Below are 23,364 nucleotides of genomic sequence, written 5' to 3'. Positions count from 1 at the left end.
AGATCAAATCCAAAATCCTGATCAGTTTTGTGCCCACAAATTATAATTGTGTCATAATTATTGGTAACATGTTGCCAAGAGGCAAAAATCCTGACCACAAATGAATCAAAATAAAAGAAATCAAATTCTAAAATCTTTGATTTTTGTTTTATATTTTTGTGCCTCTGATGCAGAAACATTTTTGTCAAATTCCAAGTTTGAGTCTAATCTACTCCCGCAGAAATCACTGCGAATTTTATATACTGAAGCGATATTCTCCTACACTATTGGCAACTCTTTCTCTGCTCACAAAGAAATTCTCCTCTGTTATGGTCTGTTTTCTACAATATTCTTAGTTTTGTGAAATTACTGTACTGAACTACATCATCATTATACACCATCATCCCAGAAGTTCTCTGCATGTATACGCGTGAAAAAATATTTCTGAACCGTGTTGCTTTTTATTTCAAAAGATGATCAGATGAAAAGCTGTAACAACATAATTAATATTCAGTGGACATAACTTTTCCAAATGTACACTTTATTTTAAACAAAAGTACAAAAACAAACATCAGGTATTTACAATACTTGCATGGCAATGTTCACTTTCTTTGGTCATTCTTCCAATTAGATGGTTTTAAACAAGGTAGGCAACAAACAGCAGCTTGGAAGTCTGAGATTATCGCATGCTGAATCTATATTCAACCAGACGCTGAGCAACCTACTGATGACTCAACTTAATTACATTTTTTGTAAAGTCTGCAAGTAATTTATCAATGGTTTGAATCCAAGTTATGAATTACGTGACAATTATTGAATTTGCCTACCAGGACATTTTTATCTTGTACAATATAAATAGCAAAAAGATAATTAAAACCGCACACTTCACAATTACATCCTGGTCTTGACACAATTTCCAATTTAATAAATGCTCTTGGAGGACCAAAATTGTCACATGTACAGCTGCGCATATTCCATCGTATTCTACACAAATCTGACATGAAAACATGAACCCTAGTGCACATCACGAACTGAAGCAATTACAGGTAGATTTTCAAAAGAAGGCAAACATATCATAACGGCTACTTTTATCACAAACGTTGTGTCCTCTTTGTGTGCTCCATTACAAGATGATGCCATAGCTACATAAACAATCGTACCTCAACACTGATGGAGCGCAAATGGAGAATTCACTTACAGCCTTGAAAGATAAACTAAAAATATCCTTTAACTTCTACAAGCTCAAGGACTTTTCTTGGGAAAGGCATGAAAACAAACAATGGCTTTATGTAAAACAATCCGTGCAGCCAAACTAAAGCCAGTAAAATGAGTAATGCTATAAATTCTTTCAATAATCTACCTGCTTGTGTTATACAGTGATTATGTTGAATGTACAGTACATTTGAAAAAAAAAAGAGATTGAGGTTTCTCTCATTTTCACCTCCTGATTACTTTGCAAAGAGGCACACACAATCGAAGAACAAACAAAAAAACACCAAAGAACTCTGGCACATCACCTACTTCCTGCAATGCAACATGTAAATCATATTACAATCTATAACTAATGCCGAGTATAACAATATACCCTTAGCCCTTTCAGGAAGTTCGTCTCAATTTCAACATGTTTTTTACGCCTGAATGAACAAATAAACAGATTTTGTACACTGATGTTGAAGGCAAAGGTTGTTTTGACCGTGATGACGTGAAACTAAGAAGCAATGGTGGTGATGTCCCTCGGTTCCTGCTACGTCTCCGAGGGCCAAAGAGTCAAACACAGACTAATGAAGGCCTACACATCCTTACAGCAAAGGCAACTGGTCTAGTAGTAATTTTACTTGCATCAACTAACGAAACCAAAAAGATCTGCATTTTCTCAGTTTTCCAAATTCCATTCTAACAAACATGAATCCTAATAGTAGACAAGTTTACATGTGTATCAGTAGTGCAGACAAGTTATGTATATCACATACAGTATCAATTCATTTTTTTTTTTTGGAATGGAGGGGTGAGGGTTTGAGGGGCTCGGGGGGGTGTTTGGATATGCTTTTTAGTAAAATTCTCCCTGAAACCAAATCCAAACCGTCTTCATCCCAATGTACACTCATGTTTTTTTCCCCAAAGACAGAAGTGAAGAGAAATGTGCAAAAGTTCCATGTTCTCACTGGAAAGGAAAGATTGAATGAAAACAATGTTATTCAAAAGAGAATGACTTTGTTATTCTTTAATTAGGCGTGTGATGGAAATGTTTTGTTTTCTACCTTTCACATTCCCAAAGGATGGTTGTTACTTCTTTACACCTCAGCTTTTTGGCTGTTCTCCTCCACTTTCTCCTCCAGTTTTTTCTCCTCCTCAGAAGACCCGTTCTCCTTTTCACCAGTCTTCCAGCTTCCTTGCCTGTTTAGAATAAAAACACTATTGGTTTAGAACAAACATGCTGATAATCCTTCCTTTCATAGTCATTTGTATAAAAAACAAACAAACATGGTATGTGCATGGTATGACAGCATGTTGACTACACATGTGCTGAATAATATCCAATACACCGTCCACTTGCACTAAATGGAAGCTGTATATATCCCGGTGCTGCCACTATTAACAAGTTACGTGTTCATGTTCGATCAAGAGCAAATTCTCTTAATCTAAATTAATTTGGTTACAAAGTGGGCAAAACAGGCAACTGCCCCGGTGCCCAAGACCTTAAAAACCACAGATTCACTGAGGTGAATAGATTCTTTGTTAAGTCAGTTAAAGGAATAGTCAAAAGTTAGATGAGAAGTCTCTCATATCTCTCTGTCAAATGTGAAAGTGGAGCCAGCAGCCGGTTAGCTTATCTTAGCATAAAGACTGAAAGCAGGAAGAAGCAACTAGCCCGGCTCTGTCCAAAGGCAACAAAAATCTGCCTATCAGCACCTCTACAGCTCACTAATTAACACGTTATCTACTGTTTGTTTAATCCGAGCAAAAACTTAAAACTTAAAAGTTCATGCTGAATTCTTACTTGGATTTCTTCGTGTAGACCAAGTATGCCAGGCCTATGACCACAGTGGCGACGAGGAGACCGACTATAACTCCGACCAACAACTTGGTTTGGTCGCTATCGTCTGATTGGTCTGCAACAAAGATGAAACAGAAGCGTCAGAGACCTGAGAGACACATTACAGTATGAAACTCCAGCCTGAATGCATATGAATATAGGGAAGAAAAAAAAATGTAATTATGTGCAATAAATGCATTGATGAGTGGACACATCCGCGCAGTACATGGTTATGAATCATTGAGTTAAATGTTAATGAAAGATATTCCTAGTTTATGACTCATTTCATCAGCCAATGGGATTATGGACAATGTTGACATTTTGTCAGGATGCTGGGAGCTCCATTCCTCTCATTCCTCTCATTCCTCTCAGTGTGTTTCCATGAATAAACTACAGCTGTTAGTTTATTCATGGAAACACACTGTTCATAGATTGATTTTCCAGTTGTAGATTCCAAGGTGATTATAAAGGTAAATATTTGATCAAGAGCTTCTTCATTCAGTGAGCAACATTTGATTCCCCCATAGTCTTTACTCACCCCCCCCCCCCCCCCCACCGTTTCTTACAAGCAAGAAGACTGCTACGACTTACCTTGTTTATCCATTCTCACCACCTCAATTACTGAAATCAGATATAAAATAAAATTAACGTCCAACCAAAAGGAAAAAAAAACAAGATTGATGTCCAGAAAAATGACTAATCTACTTCTATTCTACTTATGCATGCAAGTTGTTTAAAGAGGAAACAGATTAAATCCAGCATCCCAACGTACACACACTGAGCGAGGGGGAAAAGAGAGGTGAAATGCCGTCTCAAACACACAGGAATGAGTAAGCAAGAGAAAGCAAAGAATTATGTTAACACTGCACGCTTTCGGACAAGAGTGTGCACAAAGTGCTAAGTGCATGCATCAATTACATTTTGACAGTGATGTGGTGATAGTAGAAAGTTAACTCAGAAATCAGTTAATACCTCAAAAGCAGCATTAATTTTTGCTTCTAATTTACAAATCGTGTATTTATTAATGTTTTTCATGCTTATCTTTCCCCTGTATGGACTAAAAGTTTGGATTAAAGTAAATTAATTGGTTGATAATACAAAGTATATTATCAGAATGGTTTATGTCAGCCTAAAATGATGTGATTTTTATTTCACAGATTAAAAAACATCCTTTTAGGTGTGTCTACCCTCAAGTACATACCGGCTAAATTGTTGTAGCATCTCAACATTATGTAAAGTCAACATGCAGACAGAAAGAGTTAGTGAGCAGAGTAGGAAAACATCCACAAAGGCAGATTACGGAGTTAGTCTTTAGGACAAATCGGATGCGGAGAGAGACGGGAGGACTATACTACCACTTTGTACTTACGGGATGACACATTTATAGCTCTGGTATCCATGCCAAACTCATTGGACACCGTACAAGAGACAGTCAGATTTGCAGTAGGCACAACTGTGATCTTGTGTGTTATCTTTCCGTTGACGAAGGGGCTCTCATCAAGCTGAACAAACAAAACAAAAAATGTTAGTATTTACATATCTGACTTGGCTCTGTTGGATCTATAAACCTGCCACAGGCATGTAAGAAGTGTATATTTTGTACCACTAGGGGGCGATGTTGGATTGATACGTGACTCAGCCTTTCTATAACAAAGACACAGCGTGTGTGCCTCTGGGATGTAGACACTTGAGTCTCAGAGGAAAACCTCAGACACAAAGACAAACTGCCAACACCCTTTTCACATCCTCTACATATACATATAAGGAGGTTCTGGCAATTTTGTAAATACCCATTACTGAGCCCGTATTCAAGCCTTGAATTATTCTCTCTGAATAGGCTTTAAAAGGATCCGATGAGGGGAGAAAAAATAAACTTTGACTGAAATGTAGAAATGTGTGTTATCTCCAAAATGCATTGTCCTTCGGTGAAAGAGTTCTGTGCGCCTCTCCAGTTGATTAATTATTACACACAGGTTCAGGTTTTGAGGTTATTTTTGAGGTTAGACACTGACTGAAAGGGCTGAAAAGAAGTGTAACCATCCTACACACAGCCTCAGGTTCATGTGTAATTCAAACGGCTTCATTGAGTGGTTCTGCTATCAGTGTGCACACAGGTACACCACAGAAACAAAAGAGAAAAAAGGTCCATTTAAAAAAAACAGTCTCCAGCACAGTCTGGTGCAAAATACAGTGTTTGAGCTTCAGAGAAAATGAAAAGATTTACTCAACCGCCTAGAAATGTGTGGACTAAATAAGTTCAAAAGTGTGGCAGCAGGGGAAAATACTAACAGTGCAAACTGCTATGCACATAACAGGGAGCATTCACTCACTCTGGAGTACAGGGCACAGAGTGGCAAAAGCAAAGTCTGAACTGTCTCAGGACCAAGACTGGCAAACATTGGATTGTTTTGCTTCCTCTCAGAGTCTAAGGGGAGGATGCTTCTGTTTAGGCACACCTTCACATCTCTGCTGATGTTATTCATAGGTTTGTTTTGAGGAAAACAGAGCCATTAACAAAACAAAACAGCCATATAAGCATCTCAGTGGTTTGTCTTCACTGCTTAAGAAACTGTTTATAGTGTCCGGCCATTTAGTGAAGGAACAAGTGTATTTTCAGAAGTTGTTTGATGAACCAGATACCTAAATAGCTCTAAATATAATCACAAATCCATCTATCCTGGTGTAGTTCCAAATGAAGCCATAAGGTTTTCCATTTACCTGCTGCAGATAGAAATCATCTACAATATGTCTTGGCCACGTTGTTGACAACATTAGATGCTGTTGCCTAAAAACGTTACTGCAGGACAAACCGGTTGTCATCTTACATAGGAAGACCATTGTCAGAACATGCATTTCTATGTCAACCAGTATTGATTGATATCAGCAAAAGAATGACTGCTTTAAAATGGAAAAAAAGGACAGAAACGCTCAATAAATTCTGAATGATGTGTCTCTTGAAAACTTATTTCAGCCTGAAGTATGTTTCCAGGGAATCAGGATGAGGAAAAACCGGGATGTGGGGTCACTTGTTAAAGCTGATATCCACTTGTTTTTTAATCAATAAATCGTTACATTCAACGGTGTTGGAAAACGTTAACAAGCACATGGGGGAAACTCTTTCTCTGTAATTTGCGACTGAGAAATTGGCTTGTTGGGTTGCAACTGTCCTACAGGACACTGACTCTGGTTCAGTTACAGAAATTAAACATAAGCCCAGCAGCGTCAACCTTCACATGCTGTCACATTTTCCGGGTTTTGCAACGGCTGATTCAAGTAAAGGGCAGACTTCTACAACCAAGACAACCTTCCACAGCAACTGTGCCATTTTTGCTGTAGTTGGTGTCAACAGATGGAACAACAGATGTCAGTTTTAAAGTTATAATCCTTGAGATTTCTGTGAAAACAAACCCTGTTTTTGATACTATTTATGGTCGGCATTTTTTCAGCAATAGCACTTCAATGTATTTACATTCATTAATCACCCCTCTATATGGTAGTTTTCATTGTTGTCCGCCATTCCCATGCTGGATTCAAACTGCCAGCCTTCACAAAAGGGATTAACAGGGAATGATGCAGCATGTAATCCAACTTTACTGTTTGTAAACTACTTGTAAACTACTTGACATGTTTATCAAACTGTGAGTTTGCTTGGTTGCGCTGTAAACAGATACACTAGTTGCTCTTCTCTTGTATTTCTGACAAAGCAGCTGATCAAGGAGTGTCTGTTGTAGTATTGAACCACACTTAGAGTTACCACGGTAACCACAGGTGTCGCCGAATCCACCAGGACTGAAATCTTAAGGATTATAACTGTGCTTGTAAACCAATGCCCCTTTGCAAAAATGGAGAATGATGATATGGACTATTCATAGTGGCAATGCACACCTGACATGCATTTGCATTCAATCACCACACTGTGTGCATTGCCACACACCCTCATTCACTCCTAAAACGATGATATGCGATACCTCCAACCATCCAGCCAAATTTAAAGTATCCAAACTGAAACCTCTTGCCTTGTAACGAAACAGATCACGGATGAATAGTTGCAATGGCTTTAAATTCCAACATTTGAGTTTTTATCCATCATCTAAACAATTATCTGTAGCAGAATTTATGTAATTATGATGAGGCCTAATGCTGTAAGAGTGTGAGTGTGCATACCAAGGTGCCATTGATGCTCCAGGAAACAGCTGGCTTTGGAGAACCTTCAGCCTCACAAATCAAGACTTTATGTTGGCCGTCTTCACCGCGCCGCTTGGACAGCTGTCTGATAACTGGAGCACCTGCAACAGGACGTAACTCTTCAGATACATCTGAATGAGAAAATGATTTTGTCATGGCTGCATTTCATTCATTCGCTTTCTTTTTGAGAGTTAGATGAGAAGATTGACACCACTGTCATGTCTAAACGGTAAATGTAGACCATAGCCAGCAGCCGGTTAGCTTAGCTTAGCATAAAGGCAGGAAATGGGGAAACAGCTAGCAACCTCCCATGAAACTAAATGTTTTTAGACAGAGCCAGGCTAGCTGTTTCCCCCTTTTTCCACTCTTTAAGCTAAGCTAAGCTAAGCTAAGCTAACATGTAGCTTCATATTTGCGGTACAGACATGAGAGTGGTATAAATCTTCAGCAACAATCAGCAACAAAAGCAGAGCGAACAAGCGTATTTCCTTTAAGCCCTTACCTTCGACAACCAGGTCAAAAGCAGCTTTTCGGCTGAGGAGTCCCATCGTCACCTCACACTCGTAGAGGCCAGAGTCTGAGTAAGCCACCTTGGTAAACTTGGGCTCTTTGTCCAGTTTAACATTATCCTTTATTAAATGAAAAGAATAAGAGCACTGTCAATAACAAGCACAAACGTGTCTTCATTGATTTCGGCTTTGTTGTGTAAAAAATAGCTTTTACCTTTGTCCAGGAGACCTTTGATTCTCCGGAAGCATCAATCTGGAGAGTTAGATCCAAGGCCTCACCCGCGTTCTTGATGATATTTCCAGAGGGGCTTAAATTGATGTCTAGGTCTAGAGAGAGAGGAAAGCATGGTGAAAAGATGGTTCAGAGGCGTGACAAGGGTCAAAACATTCCTGTTGTTAACCACACAACCCTGCACTTCGCTCACGGCCTTGCTGAAGCAGCTTATTAGAGGCAGTGCGGTTGACACTTTCCTCCACAAAGCACAGCAACACAGGCTGGGTAAGAAAGATATTAGGACTTTCTTTTTTCTCTACCATACTCTTTTCACTTTCATGGTAAGAAATGAAATTACAGGCAGGAAAGGAAATTACTTTGACAATGACGCTGGAATGGGGCAAAATTGCAGTAATTTCTATTTTTTAAAGAAATACAACATGTTTTGGTCTCTTACATTTGACTGTGATCTCCTTGGATGCTTCCATTGTTGGGTTGTCAATGAGAGAGCATTTGTATTCACCGGTGGTATCACGTGAGACATTCGTGATGGTGTGCGTATCTCCGTCTTCCACTTTCATCACCTCTCCCTTCAAAAGACATACAATCAAACAATTACAGGTAATTAGTTAAGGATGCCTTGTTTAAGAAAAACAACACACATACATTTTTAGATGCAAAGCCGTGATGAGCACGAATGGAAGGAATTTCTGAGCGTTTGACGAGATATCGATGAGTGTGTGTGTACCTTAAGGTGGAAGTTAAAGCTGGTAGGAGCTGGGTTACCGTCTGCCACACACTTCAGAGTCACATTGTCTCCTTCTTCCAGAGGGTCCTGAGCAATGACCTGAAGGATGATGTTCTCTGTGAAGTCTGTGCACAAAATAGGAGATAGAGAGTCAGAGAGGGTGGAGACAGGTGTATCAGGTGGAGCGTGTGCCCTGCCCCCCCCTCTCTACAGAGAGCTGTACCTTTGCACCTCAGTATTGGTTATGATCAACTTCAAAATCCTGCTGAGGAGATGGTTGAATTGCAGTCATATTCTGAGGGCACTCGACCAAAACAATCCTTTTAAAGCTCAATGTTTCTGCTCCATCTGAGATGAACTCTTCACATTTCTTGTAAGAGAGTGTTCCGGCACTGATAAGTTCTACTTTAAAGGCCACGCTGAGCAGGTAACTTCAATATTTAATGCTGCATTCGGTATATATCCCACAACAGAACCACAGAATCCACACCTCATTTTTCAACTGTCACCATTTAAAATGTACCGTTACTGTTGTCTTTCTTGGCTGAAAGCAAAAGAGTTACAGAAAAATAACTGTTAAAGTCTGAAAAATAACACAGGCAGCAGTCTGTCTCCACCAGCTACAGTTGAGGTTTTCAAAGAGTTTTTCTTGGTCTTCATTGAGAGCTTGCGGGTCAGGAGCTGCTGCTGCTGCAGCCCAGCGAGGCGCTGCATGTGACGTTGAACATACATGACTTCGATGAAATAGTCACCAGACTACTGTATCCTCAAATTCATGTCATGTCAAATAACATTTGGCAGCTGTTTTCACGCCAAAACATAAAAAATCACATTACAGTCAAGAAACATGCCCACTTTAATAATTGACGCTCAGAATTGAAAACAGCACCACTGTTTCACTTCCGTCAATACAGAATACATTTTTAGCTGACGGGGAAATAAACACAGATACCAATAACAAAACTGTGGAAAAACCCTCTGCTGCAGTGTTGTTTTTCGTACTTTTCATAATTTTCAACAGAATTGGAATGAGACAGAACTTACTTGCTTTAAGTCTGCACAACTGTTGATTTTTCTTTTCTTTTTTAAGAATCGGAAATATTTAGAAATGTCTAGTCTGCATCTGGATTTGGATCTCTACCAAAATACTCAAGCTGATAGATGTTTGCCAGATTTTTGTTGTTTTCATATATGGCAATATGACAATCAAATATTATAGAAGTCTGTGAGCAGTTTTTTAAAAATATCCTGCTAACAAGTAAAAAAAACAACAATGAAACGATCAGGACAAAAAAATTTACTGCTCGTGCTTGTCTGCAGACGGCAGTTTAGAAAGTGCGTCCAGTGGAAGTTGTTTGCGGTGCTCGTGACTCACAGGTGATAGTGAAGGTCACCGGAGAGGACACCTGCTCTGCGCCCACAGTGTGCTGAGTGCTGCAGGTGAACTGGGCGTCCGTGTCCTCCTTCTCGGCAGAGTACTCCAGTACGGAAGAAGTGGTCGAAAGGCCAGTAACTGGGTCTACCAGCACCGAGGCTTGGATGGAAATCCCTGGACAGAAAACAAACAACTCTGTCTGAAAACTCTAACAAGGGAAAAAAAATGGTGTAATGACCGAAACACTGCATTCACACTGTCGGTGAGTGCAACACAATTCATCACTGAAGAATAATTTACGGTAATGGTCCCAGTCAGAGAGAATAAAAACATGAGTGTGTGTAATATTTATATGTCAGAGCAACTCCAAAGAGCTGTTTTGTTAGCATTTATAACCGTGCAACAGGATGAAGAATACACACCTTTCCCATCAGCCACCAGAGGTTTATTGTTCTTTAACCATGTGATATTTGCAGCTGGATTGGCGTCTTGTGCGACACATGTTCCTAGCTGTGAAACAAAAATATAAAAACTTGAGAAAAACAGCAAATTTTTTCACTTGGCGACAAAAACATTGAAAAAAAAAATCATTATGTCATGAATTTAGAATAAATCTGCATATTTTTAAATGACCCAGCATCTGAAAAAAAAGGACTGAGTCGTTTTCTACGCAACAGACCATGAAATGCCCAAAGCATTTCTAAAGCCCCTCAGATCCTTTGGGTATTTTAATTGCAGTGGGGGGGATTCTGCTCTTTACTAATTCATGAGAATCACTTCAAAGAACTCATTATTGTAGTAACATGGTCTCTGCTATGCCTCAAGATACCTTAGCTCAAGCGATTTCTCTTGACGGTTTACTGCTTAAAATAATGTAGGTATAAGCAATGTTTATCATTAAAAACCCACCTTAGTAAGTTTGCCAATCTCTAGTTCCTCTGCTTTGTCAGAAATCTCCATGCCTGCTGGTGTCTCTGCAATACATAAAAAATGTGTTAATGAACAAGGTGTTATTGTAGGTGATTTGTTCGCTGCACGGTGTGCATGTCATTTCAGCACGTACACTAAGGCAATCCAAAAAACAGGAAAGTTGTTTTAGACTTAATGCCAGCTTGTACTCACTGTAGATCACCACTTTAACAGGGTATTCTGTGATGTCTTCATCAGCCACCACCATGCAGGTGAAGGTCCGCTGGTCGGTCAGCTTGGCAGCAGAAAGCAGAAGACTGGCGTTGGCAGCCAGGCCCACACGGCCCCTGTATTCATCAGTGGCAATGATTGAGACATTCTGGTTTATCGGCTTGATCAGCAGGTCTCCTGAAAGTGTCTTTCCTTTGTCCTGGTGAGCAGAGCAGAGTGCACGTCTTACATGTCTGTCACATATGGCATTGGCTTCCAGTTCAAATAAAAGCACACAGTGTTTGTTCCACACCCTCTGTTCATGCAGTGTCATATGGAGGGACAGATGCATGCTCTAATGCACTCAGACTGGGCGTGGTTCAGACATGATAAGTGGGTGTCAGACGGACTTCACCATTTTGAATCTATTGACCTCAGCTGTGACTTACATATTTCCATTTAGTGATTAGGACGTCTTCCGCTTTTATGGCTCCATTGTTGCACGGGATCTCGAGTGTTTCCCCATACAAACCGATAACAGTCTCCAAACCGCTGACTGTGAAAGAGAAAAGAAGAGACACATTTTTCAATTACTTTTTCAGAGGGCTAATCTGGTCAGTTCCAACACAGCATGAAAATTTCTGACTGAAAATTGAAAACCGTTATTATTCTGAATGCTTCAAAGACACCACCCTTTACATATTTGACTGACATTTATCAATACTGCTAACTGTAGTTTCTATAGAGTTCTTCTTATAGCTCTCTTGGTAAAAAAAAAAAAAACAACCTTTCCTGCCCTAAGTTTAATTCAAAACATCGCCATGGAGACAAAGTGCTTTAGAGGGGGATGGGAGGAGGGTGCCAGCAGAAGTGTCTCAATGGGCTGCGATGAGGGGTTAGAGCCAGAGGGCCGCAGGGAAGAAGAGGCTGCCATGGCCCGACTGAAAATGAGGTGTTGCCCTGTTTTTTGGTATTCAGATTCACATCTCAGACCTCTTGGAGTTCAGGCTAAGGTAAATGCACGAGTGGGTGTGTGGAAACGAAACTCTTGACAGCTAAAATCCAAAACAGCTCATCAGCAGTTCAGTAAAGTGTGAGAGAACAAAGCAGTGGCCGACCAGTTTCTATCTGTTGAATCAGTGACAAAACAATGTATTTCATGTATTTACAGGAAAAGTGCAAAACAAATATTCATTCATTCATGCATTCAGCCCTGAAATTGTCTGATTATATTTATGCACAAGACAAAACCGGTGAAAAATGTAAGGCCATATCTGCACTGCAACAAAAGTTTTATTCTCTCTTTCCTCTTAACGCACCAGCCTTCAGAAAGGTTTCCTCAGTGGTGATTTTTTAGTATGGTTTGGGTGTCCATTTAAGGATTTGTTATTGCAAAAATGTATAGACTGATGTTGTGTCTACGGACATTGACCATCTATCAGAGTTCTTCTTGTTCTTCACAGACTCTGTGTGTATTTCTGATCTGTCCACACGTGTGAATGAAAATCACCCTGAACTAGGACTCGACATTGTTGCCTGATTGAATTCAACTTCTTCAGAATCGCAGCTCAAGAAATCTTCCTTTCTCTCAAGAGTGGTGCAAAGACGGGGCGGTTAATTCATTTGTTTTGTGCGTGACACTCATTTGAATTCCATTTGAATGAAAGTAAATACTTTTACTATGGTTACCATTGTCTACATTAGAGTAGAGTAGCGTAGACCCTGAAGGCATATTTGCACAGTTGCTTGCGATGTCAGGATGAGCGGGCAAGTTCGGAGGTGCAAAAATGCCTGCTTCCTACTCTGTCTGTTTCACTTCCCCCATGTTAAACCCCCCCTTTCGTCAATTGTCATTGTCCAACCAAGACAATTAAACAAGTTCATAAAATGGCAATGTACTCTTGAAATGCATTACTTTACAAAGGATAGACAACAATATCAAACAGTTTGCCTCAAGTCAACACAGTCTGTGCAGTTATTGCCGTCCTCCTGACATTCAGCTGAACAAGTTCACACTCCGACACTTGTCACTCATCTTTATGAACTGTCAGCTCTGAAACAACATCGAGTCTGACGTTGAACTAACCAGTAAAACCTGTCAGTGAAGCCACTGCAGCAAGCAGATGACAAACAACAGACAATTCAATAACATGGTTTTAAACAGGACATGTTCTGCCTCATGTTTAGCTCTGCTGCACTTTCTTTTTAAGTAGTTTCCTGCCATTGCTGTTACTGATATGACTTCCCTGCCTTGTGGCCACTTGTCTCTCAAATGTTCGACATTTGGGAAATACATTTATTTCTCTTGCTGAGAGTAAGATGAAAAGATCAATACCACTCATGTGTCTGTTAAATAGGAAGCTACAGCCAACAGCCAGTTAGCTTGCACCTAAAGCTCACTAATTAACATGTTATACCTGGTTTATTTAATTTGTACAAAACTGAGGTGAGGCTGAGGTTTACAGGGGCCAGAGCCAGGCTAGTTGCTTCCCTGTCTGTGTGCTAAGCTAAGCTAAGGACCTCCTGGCTGTAGCTACATATTGACTGGGTGTATACGAGTGTGGTATCGATCTTCTCGTCCAACAATCAGCCAAAAAGTGAACAGGTGTATTTCCCAAAATGTCAAACTATTCCTTTAATAGCTCAACCTAACACTGGCTGCTTCACATACACAAGTAGCATGCCACATAACATCCCAAACGTTCTTACTTCTTCAAACAGGAAAAGTGCAAGACTGAAATAATGCCATTTTAGTTATTTATTTAGTTTAGTTTTTTTCTTAATTCACTATGACATCTGTATATATTGATGGATGCAACAACACCAGGAATTACCAACACAGAGGCAGGAAACTAAACATACACAGAGGAGAAAAAAGGGTCTTTAAAAAAGTATGAGGTATATCTGTGGTGATGACTATGATCAGTGCCATCAGCTCTATTCTTGAAGCCGGAGCTGCTTATGTGAGCATCAAAGCAGTGCAACTCACCCAATAAAAACTATTTGAACCCTTCACCCACATAGATACAATCCCTGCATTTAAATAAGGCTCTGCGACATTTAATAGTGACAGCACAGGACAAAACAAACCTCAACACAGTTCAACTGCTGACAGTTTTACCAGGAATTCTTCACCAAAACACAGGGATAAGCTCTTTCACTTGTCATCTACAACACAATTAAAATTATTTCCTGCATAGATTCCACTTATCCATAATTTGCCACACCTAAAATAAGTTCCTCTCGCATTACAAAGTGAATTAAAAGGATTAAAAGCTTATTTGGAGTGAAGTCACGCAATGATCTGTCTCAATAAGTGATTTTGCTTAGTCCAAGTGTCCCCTAGTGTATTACCAAGATACAGGTATCTGCACATTTTCAGCATTTCTCTCTTCATGAACAGGCGTGAACAGTTCTTTTCTGAACTGAAATGTAGCCACACTGTACGCTCCAACTAAGACTAAGTGCAAAAAATGGGCCGTTTGCTGGACTGTAAATCTGTGCCTGCATTTCACAGAGTCTTGCTCACATTAAGATTTTGGCAACGGGGCGTACATCAGTCCGATCCACCTGAAATGGTAATGCAGATTGCTGGTGCGAACACAGCACGCTCATGTAGCCATCCCACACTCTCTTGTTTTGTCTTTCTGATGTAAATCTAATGAAACTGACTCTCATGCTTGAACGGGCTTCAGCTCGACGTGCAGGTTTCTGGTCCAGGCTGAAAAGACTGCACATGCTGGGCGGAAAAAGGAGACATTGTGAATCTATTAAGAGGAGGCGGTTAATGAGCTCTCTTTGCAGGACATGGGGACATGTTTTGCATATATGTCAAATCTGATGATACCCTGCTACATTTTATTTCTGGAGTTATTTAGGGTGCCAAAAATAATCTGTCAGCATCCAGATTATGTGCTACACCTGGGCGTGTTGGTGCCAGAATGCTCTAATGGTCGAGGAAACATCCAAATGTTTTCAGAATCTAGTTGGCAACCAAGTCCACATGTTTTTTCCTAGTGTTGAGACTCTCAGGAGAGTGAGTGCTGCACAACCTGCTCGGCTGAATCTTACAATTGTTAAATAACAAAAGTCAGTTATATTCAGGTTACACTGCAAGCACTGCAGTGTTGGAAAGGTTATCGTACTTCCTGTATAATAGACTCCTTACATTTCAAATTCAAATAGGAATTTTTGAATATTCAAATAAAGCTGTGTTCAGCCTCTCTGAGAACTTTAAAAGAGTCTGTATTAAGGAAAAGGCTTTATCTGCGCAGATTACACTGTTACACAATGAGAACTAATCGCACATGTTGAGTTACAGAAGACAAAGCTCCTGCTGCTTACTGAGATAAGGTAATCCTTCACAACAAAAGTAGGTGAACAGTGTGACTTCACGTTGACAAACACATGCTCACACACTATGCATACAAAAAATTCTCCCTTGTAATAGTTTTCTATATGATGAGGGGGGCAATGGAAAGAACAGAAAGTTTAGTGTGATTGGCTTTATGTCATTACTGTTCGGGGTCCCACAGACCCCTCTTCTGTATGTGCAAAAATAGTAATAATAATAGTAATTTTCCCCCTTTAAATACCTTTTTCTTTTCTTCGGACCTTATTAAAACCCAAAGTCTTCTACCCAAGTTCTTTCACAGGCAAAGTAATGTACAGTATGTTATCATTCATTGTAACAAGACGAATGCTTTGGAGAGAGATGATGTCATAAAACTCCAATAACAGACATATGAATAGACTTATTTGGGATTTGGGAGGAACCATACGATGTAAAAGTACATGATGCAGCCATATGTAAATCCACTGAATAAAAAAAAAAAGAAAGCTGCTGTTTCTGATACTCCAAACAGAAGTAATGCAGCCGACTTTTGAAACATGTCATCTGTTCAAAATCATGTTTAAAAGCAATTCTCATAAACGCAGTTAATGTCATGACGTATTAAGCTGATGCAATAATGTTGAGATGTTAAGCTGTTAAAGGAGATGGGGGGTTAAATAAGACTATATTCCAATGTGCTACGTAGATCTGTGTCTTTACCCAAAATAACTCAACCCGCCAGGTTTGATGTGAATTTCTTTATACTTATAAAAGCAGAGTTCTCATACTGGACATGCAAAAAAATATCAGCAAATCCTGATGGTAAATCAAGTAATAGACAGGCGAGTGACAGAGACAGGAGGCAGCACCACAGGAGACACTTTCATGTTCCTGATTAAGGCACCTCTATCCCAGAGAAGAGACAGGTGACGACAGCTCAGATATAAGCTCACCAGGGAAATCAGCTACCTCCCCACACTAGTCTCTATATCCCTGTTTTGCTACCTTACGCCCTCCTATTTGAGCGTGTGTGTGTGTGTGTGTGTGTCTGAGTGTGTGCACACGTCTTTCAGCCGCAACATCAACTAGAAAAAGGAAGCCCAAACTTATTAAGTGCTGAAAATGAGGATTTTGCAGTGAATGGAGATCCCATGGCGCATGTCCACAAAGACTTGATGGCAAATAGCCTCGCTTCAGAAGCGAGTCAGCGGTGAGGAGGGCAGACAGAACCACTTTGACTAGATCAATAATACTTGAGGAAAGGCTAGATTCTTATAGCGAACGGTGCTTGCCTAAGGAGCGAGAAATCAAAGAAAACCTAACCTTCCATGACATTCTGCTTCTCGTCCTTGTCTTCTCTTTAATAATTTAACAAGTGCTGAATTTTGATTAGCCATATCAAGTAACTGAAATTAGAAGAGATCAGTGATTTGATAAACTCAATCTGTCATTACTTGTTGTCAAGAAAAGTAAAAAAGGGACTGCTGTTTTTCATATGGAAAGGTGCGGGAAGGTTTCGGAAAAATTGCTCAGTCTACCACCAGCGTCCCCAAAGCATCCTTGTAGCTATTTGGTGATATATGAGCTCTATAGGCGGCTGTTTTGTCAACTCTATCACTCTTTACACACCCTTAGCTCACACTTTACTAACTATGACAAGCATATGACTGTATTTGAATTCTGTTATAGTATCACTTCATGCTGAGCAAGTGTTCCAGACCAGCTAGCTGAAGAGGGATTTTTTTTAAACACACAGCTACATCCTCACTATCTCCGTCTGTCTCTGTCTCTCTAGAGAGAGAGAGAGAGAGAGAGAGAGAGAGAAGGGGTGTAATCATGTCACTGATGGATAACTGACAGCACACTTGCACAACATCCCTTTCACACGGCTTCTCTTTTTGTTGCAGGATGAACCATGGAGGCACCGTTCCAAGCGTCAACATTGTGGGCTCTATAATTTTGCTTTTTCCTGCCTACTGTAATTGCCTGTCAGTGTCTTTATACCATAAAACTAAAGGCATCAGCTTGTATTTTTTTACTGGACTGTCGAGAACTGGTCGGCAAAAATGTCCACAGCTGAGTGACTCATTTTTGAAACGTGTAATGAGGAAGCACACACAACAAATAGTCCTGTATGTTCTGTTCTATATGTTGCAGAAAGAGAGTGTTCGCAGTATTTTTCCAAAACATTACGCCTCTCTCGCTTTTATCGGTAGGCTACAAACTTCTCATGGCTCTTTTGATGACAATGTTGGTCAGTCAGAAAATAGGTTGGTCCATCACTTTGGTCCAGACTGAAATATCTCAACAACTGTTGGATTGATTGCCTTAAAAGTTTGTACATACATTCATGTTCCCCAGTCAATAAATCCTACAGACTTTGGCAAACCCCTGACATTTCCCCTAGCGCCTCCATGAGGTTGAAATAAGTCTTGACAGCTATTGGATGGATTGCCATGAAATTTGGTATAGACATTCATGTTCCCCTCAGGATGAACTGTAATCACTTTGGTGATCTCTTAACCTATCTTCTAGCACCATCATCTGCTGATTATTTTCTTGATTAATCAATTAACCATTTTGCCCATGAAAACAGCAAAAAATGGCCATTATATTTTTCCAGTGCTCAAGATGACGTCCTCTGTCTCCCTGTTTTATGCAACCAACAGTCAGACAGACATTCAGTTTACCTTCATATAGGACAAAGAAAAGCAGCCAATCATCACATTTGAGAAGCTCCAACCAGAGAATATTTGGTATTTTTGCTTGATAAATAAGTGCAATGATTTATCAATTATCAAAAAAGGTTTTTGAATAATATATAAATTGTTTCAGCTCTTGTTGTCAAGCTGCCTAAATTCATCTATTTTGCAGATATAAGCAGCAGGCACGAGTTTGTTCAAGTACTTCGGGGTTGACAAAAGCCACATTATGTGAAATGAACTGCAGTGACGTGTAGATTTTTCAAGCCTCATTTTAAGCCACACCATCTGTTTCAGGGCACAGAAAGCGACCCAACACCCTGAAGATGTTGCCCTGTACCTCCTTGACCTTCAGAAGGGTGTAAAGGTCTTTTAAAGAGAACCAGTCTGAAAAGAAGGTCCATTTATGGACAGGCCAACAAAGGTTTCATTTTCTGACAATGTTCCCCACAGGCTCTATCTGCAGTCCAGTTGAACAAGGCCTGCCTAGTGGGTTTTTTTGTTTTTAATAAGTGATACACTCTCGACGGAGTCTTATCTACAAGTTCCATAAGAAACATTGTCCAAAGTCTAACAGATTTATTAGTTTCATGACGGAAAAGAGTGTGTGATATTTTCTGACATTAATATAACGCTGACTTGATGCACAGCCATGCAATAATATATATAATATCAGAATGGGAAATTAGTCTCAAGAACAGCAGACCAATTTATTTTCCCACTTGTGAAATATTATGTTGTCTTCGCAACATATAAACAAGATATCTCTTTCAAGGCTTGCGTCCTCAAACTTTGAATTCATTCATCCAGTTTTAATACTTTGATAACTGAAAACCAGCAAATGTTTGACATTTTATAGACATTCATACAGACAATTATCCAGGCAGTGATGAAATTAATCGTTAATCTACTAATTGTTTAGCAGTTTCAATAATAACACTCTACAGGGCAAATCCACATATTCTTAAACACAGAATCCAAAGATTTAACTCAATAATAATGAATAAAAATGTGAAAATCTCTCTGCAGATGCATCGTCCTTGACACACACAATTTTTGACTAGGGTTGCAACTAACGTTTACCTTTCAGTATTGATTCATCAGTAGGCTATTTTCTCTATTAATCAATTCATTGTTAAATTAAGAAATGTCAAAAAATTGTGAAATAATGACATCAAAATTCTGTCTGACCAAAAGCCAAAACCTAAATATATTCAGTTTCCAATCATATAGAACAGAGAAAAGCAGCAAATCCTCACATTGTAAAAGCTGGAACCAAATAAGTTTTTACTTGAAAATTACGTTAACGATAAAATAAAAATTGCACATTTTCTGTTGATCCACTAATCAATTAATCCACTAATCGCTTCCACTCTAAAATTGACTTGTTCTTCTGGTCAAAAACAGGACAACCTTGAGAGCCAGAGTAAAATAAAATAAACATTTTCACAGCCTGCACTGAGCAGATCCATGTTTGTCACCTCGGGGCAAAGCAAGCCTGCGTTCTGCTAAGGAGGATGGACAGCAAATGGAGAATTATGTAGCGTATACAACACACAGTATTATTAGTCTGAGCCTATTAAGCATAATGGCACCCCTTCGTCACCCCAGCAGCAGGGACACATTTTTAGACCACTGTGTAACCAAACCAACACTCGTGTCCATGCTTGGCAAACAAAATGCCCAATCACAGAACTCTGTTAATACTATTATTCAGGAAAATACAGCAAAAGCTCTAATGTGCATGTAAGAGGTTTTACAAAATATAAAAATGCAAAGGCACAGAGGAGTAAAGCTCATGAAAAAAGCACTCGTCAGAGCTCTGCATGCATTTTTATACTTCAATGTACCCGAGAAATGAATAGCCTCACCTGCTTTACACCCCCCTCTTGCTACATATAATGCAGTTTCCAGTGTGAATTTTCTGGACAGACATATAGGTATCTCTCTCCCCCTCAGGCAAAGAAAACAATGTTCATTTGCCGCATCATGTGTGGTCAACAGACACCTACAGACGACAGCAGGCGGGAACAGGGCTAATGCATTGCCTGCAGTCCCACCTGTCAGGTTACCATTGTTGCCTTGTGACTGAAAATGCTGGCTCCATTTTCTCCGGTTTCAGACTCGTCCTGAGGAGGGCTCAGTACCTGTGCAGACCTGCCTCTGAGGGATCAGGTTGCTGCTTCCGCCTCTCATCGGGGATTGAGACGAGAGGACAAAGAAAGAGAGGAGGGCTCAAGGAAAATATTTATTTTGCCTTCAGGTGTTTCAAGCCACTTGTGTAATTAATGGCTGGTGCCCTAAAGAAACGTTGTTAAAGAAAAAGCTTTCATAAATCTGTCATGTTCAATGCAGGTTTTAAAGGCCACCCAAAACTTGTTTTTTCTGCTTCTTACTATGGCCGATGGGGTCTGAAAACAATCTTTTCTGACCAAGTTAGATCACATGAGATATTTCTTAATTTGAGGTTTTTTTCTATGGCCCTTTCACTGATTTGAAGTGAGTGGGGATTTAGCCTTCTTTATTTCCCTTCTTCTTCCCTACCTAGTTCATTTAAGAGTGAGACTTTCAGGGTTCACAGTACGTGTGTTATATCATATGGTGTTTGCTTCTGTTTCTGTGATTTCCTACAATTCCCACAATACCTGTGGACAATCTCCAGAGAACAATTCAAACGCTTCGCATCAGCTGTGTTTTATTCGTGTAGGTGAAGAGACTAATAGTGTATGTGCTGGAATAATAAGTCCAAAGGAAGAAGCGAGTCCTGCTCCGCAGCTCAAAACACAGAATGTCTTGTGACTGCATTGCATTCTGGTCCATTAAGGACACTTTCAATGAGGCTACAGTGGAAATATCTCAACATGGTGTCACGATGTCTGCGTTTGACTCGTTATTCAAGGTAATAAGAAAAACACAGTGCCAAACAGCAAAATAGACCTCAGGCTGCCGAGGTAGATTGCCTAAACTTTGTTCTCTCTTCCACCACAGTTATCCTCTCATACGTCCAACAATACGCCGAATATATGCGCCATCTGAATTTCTGCACCATCATTAATTGACATTAATTAACATTCAAGCTTTGAAGCTGGATAAGAGACATAAGGATTTACAGAATACAGAAAAAAAATTGAAGAACCTCTTGCATTTTTCCCTTTGATTAGCAAGTGAGTTTAATATGAGATTTTAAAAGGGAACCATTGTCAAGTGATTTTAAATAAATAAATGATGTTCAAGTTCCTTTAAATTACTGTCTCAGTCTAAAGATGCTGACAGCGCAATCAAAGCGGACAATCCAGCTTTGATTTAGCTTAAATTGTCCTGCTAAGCTTACAGAAAACTAATGTCTGGGAGGAAAAGGTTTTGTTGGTATTGGAATTAATGGAAGCACAAATAAATGTTCCCAAAAGGCTGAAGAACATATGTATATAGAATTTGGAAGGAAAACACACACATTTTTATATAGAATATCTGTGAAAAAGTATCTAATGTTCTCTATATATCTAATATATGCCTCAACACATTGTTGGCAGTCATTTTGTTACATTTTTCTCGGGTGAGACAGATGAGAAAGATAAAAGCATATTACAAGAAGGGTGATTATCACTCTAAATGACTTGCCATAAGGTTTCCTAGGAATTGATCTTGTGGCACAATCATTAGTCTTTGAAATGCTCTCCTCTATGCACTCGGCCACACGAGCGTCCGTAAAACCCTCTTAAAAAAATGTCATAAATTGCGTCAGCAGATGAGCTGCACGGGTGAAGGGACTGCTCTTAAGACAGCAGCCTGTCGGAGTGATCGGGTGGTAAGTGCACTCAGAAATCAAGTCCATTATATCGTGAATTATGTATTTGAAGGGCGCAGGACACAGGACCCGAGGGGAGGACTGGTTGTGAGATGCCTGTGGGTAGACTTGGGGCAGATCATAGGAGAGTTCACAGTCCTGACTCTAAACATCCACCAAGAACTCCCATTAACGACGTGCCATTAAAGGCAGCATTAGGCCATTAACAAAGCACATCCACACCGCTTCCTACTTACCCATTGACCCTTCCTAATGCAACTCAGAGCCTAACAGTTTGGCAATGACTTCATTCTTCTGCTTCCGGAAGAGCTGACATTACCTCACCCAGGGCTCTGGGTTATGAATGAACGAGACAGATTTTAAAATTCCCTGTCAGTAGCAGAGACTATTGGAAGGTAATGGATGTCCATGCCTCCACTGTGTCACGATGAAACTGTTTCTCAGGTAAGAATTAAAAAAAACTCCATCACTATGTTAAAGCTCCCTCCCTCTGCTCCCTCCATTGAAAGTAATTTCCTAAAAATAGACATGAAGTGCGGGCAAATCACTAGTTTACGGGGAAAATGGGATTATCAAAAGAATTCTAGCTATTAAAAAAGGAAAAACTGGGCATTGCCGACTTGAATCCCTCTGCTGCACAGATAAAGCTCATTTTAATTAGGGTTGGGAGGTCCAAATGATCATACAACACCTTTCTGAGTTCACTTGCTCTTAAGGTCATCTGTAGGCTTGAAGGTCAATCACAGGTTTGAAACCCTTTCAACATTTGAAATAAAAAAAAACAAGTGACCTTCAATCTTAACAGAGTTTATAGTCAAATACATAAACTAGAAGACAGTTAACCAGTTAACTCTAAGCCCTTGCCTATAGAAGTGAACTGCCATTCAATACTCCTTTTCACTTTGATACCTAAAAGCACCAAATAGGACGCCTATTACATTTGCTTATGAGTTTATTTCAAATGTTCCTTCTGCGTAGACGGTAACAAGGCTGGGGCCCTATTAGCTCTCAATTCAGACGTGTGATTAGAAACCACTCATTCATTCTTAATTATTTCTGAGTAATTTGATTTGATAACTTTCTCATATGCCAGGGAACCTTCAAAACTTTATTATACTGGATCCCACAAGCGTCATTGAATTTGTCCTGCTCGGCCATGCCTAATGAAGAGCTTGCATCCACATGCAACGACTCTGCTTCTAATTACAGAGGCTTTGAATTTAAGTTACTTAATCTTGCAGTTATTGAAACACTTCTAAGAGCCTTTTTTGGGGGGCTAAAGTTGAGCTAAATCTTATATCCAAAAGATTTTTTATCTCTGGCAGGTCTTGGCCAGCGTTCAACCATGTTTCAGCCACACA

General features: G+C 39.8%; 1 protein-coding gene across 1 annotated transcript in view; it reads right to left on the bottom strand.

The window, feature by feature from the left end:
• Positions 1-509: 509 nt before the first annotated feature.
• LOC139285088 (CD166 antigen homolog A-like) overlaps positions 510-23,364 on the bottom strand; it is a 36,136-nt gene continuing 13,281 nt past the window's right edge. The window contains exons 2-16 of the mRNA XM_070905537.1: positions 11,613-11,719; positions 11,167-11,383; positions 10,954-11,018; positions 10,467-10,554; positions 10,045-10,218; positions 8,670-8,794; positions 8,379-8,511; positions 7,922-8,034; positions 7,701-7,827; positions 7,178-7,299; positions 4,383-4,515; positions 3,605-3,634; positions 2,978-3,089; positions 2,238-2,373; positions 510-2,140 (exon numbers count right to left, since the gene is read on the bottom strand). Coding sequence (XP_070761638.1) covers positions 2,271-2,373; positions 2,978-3,089; positions 3,605-3,634; positions 4,383-4,515; positions 7,178-7,299; positions 7,701-7,827; positions 7,922-8,034; positions 8,379-8,511; positions 8,670-8,794; positions 10,045-10,218; positions 10,467-10,554; positions 10,954-11,018; positions 11,167-11,383; positions 11,613-11,719 — 1,649 coding nt within the window. The 3' untranslated portion in view covers positions 510-2,140; positions 2,238-2,270. The remainder of the gene's footprint in view (positions 2,141-2,237; positions 2,374-2,977; positions 3,090-3,604; positions 3,635-4,382; positions 4,516-7,177; positions 7,300-7,700; positions 7,828-7,921; positions 8,035-8,378; positions 8,512-8,669; positions 8,795-10,044; positions 10,219-10,466; positions 10,555-10,953; positions 11,019-11,166; positions 11,384-11,612; positions 11,720-23,364) is intronic.

This window comes from Enoplosus armatus, chromosome 5 (assembly GCF_043641665.1).
Source record: "Enoplosus armatus isolate fEnoArm2 chromosome 5, fEnoArm2.hap1, whole genome shotgun sequence".
In the NCBI taxonomy this organism is placed as follows: Eukaryota; Metazoa; Chordata; class Actinopteri; order Centrarchiformes; family Enoplosidae; genus Enoplosus; species Enoplosus armatus.
The sequence above is the reverse complement of the archived record's forward strand: the minus strand, read 5'-3'. Positions and strand labels throughout refer to the sequence as shown.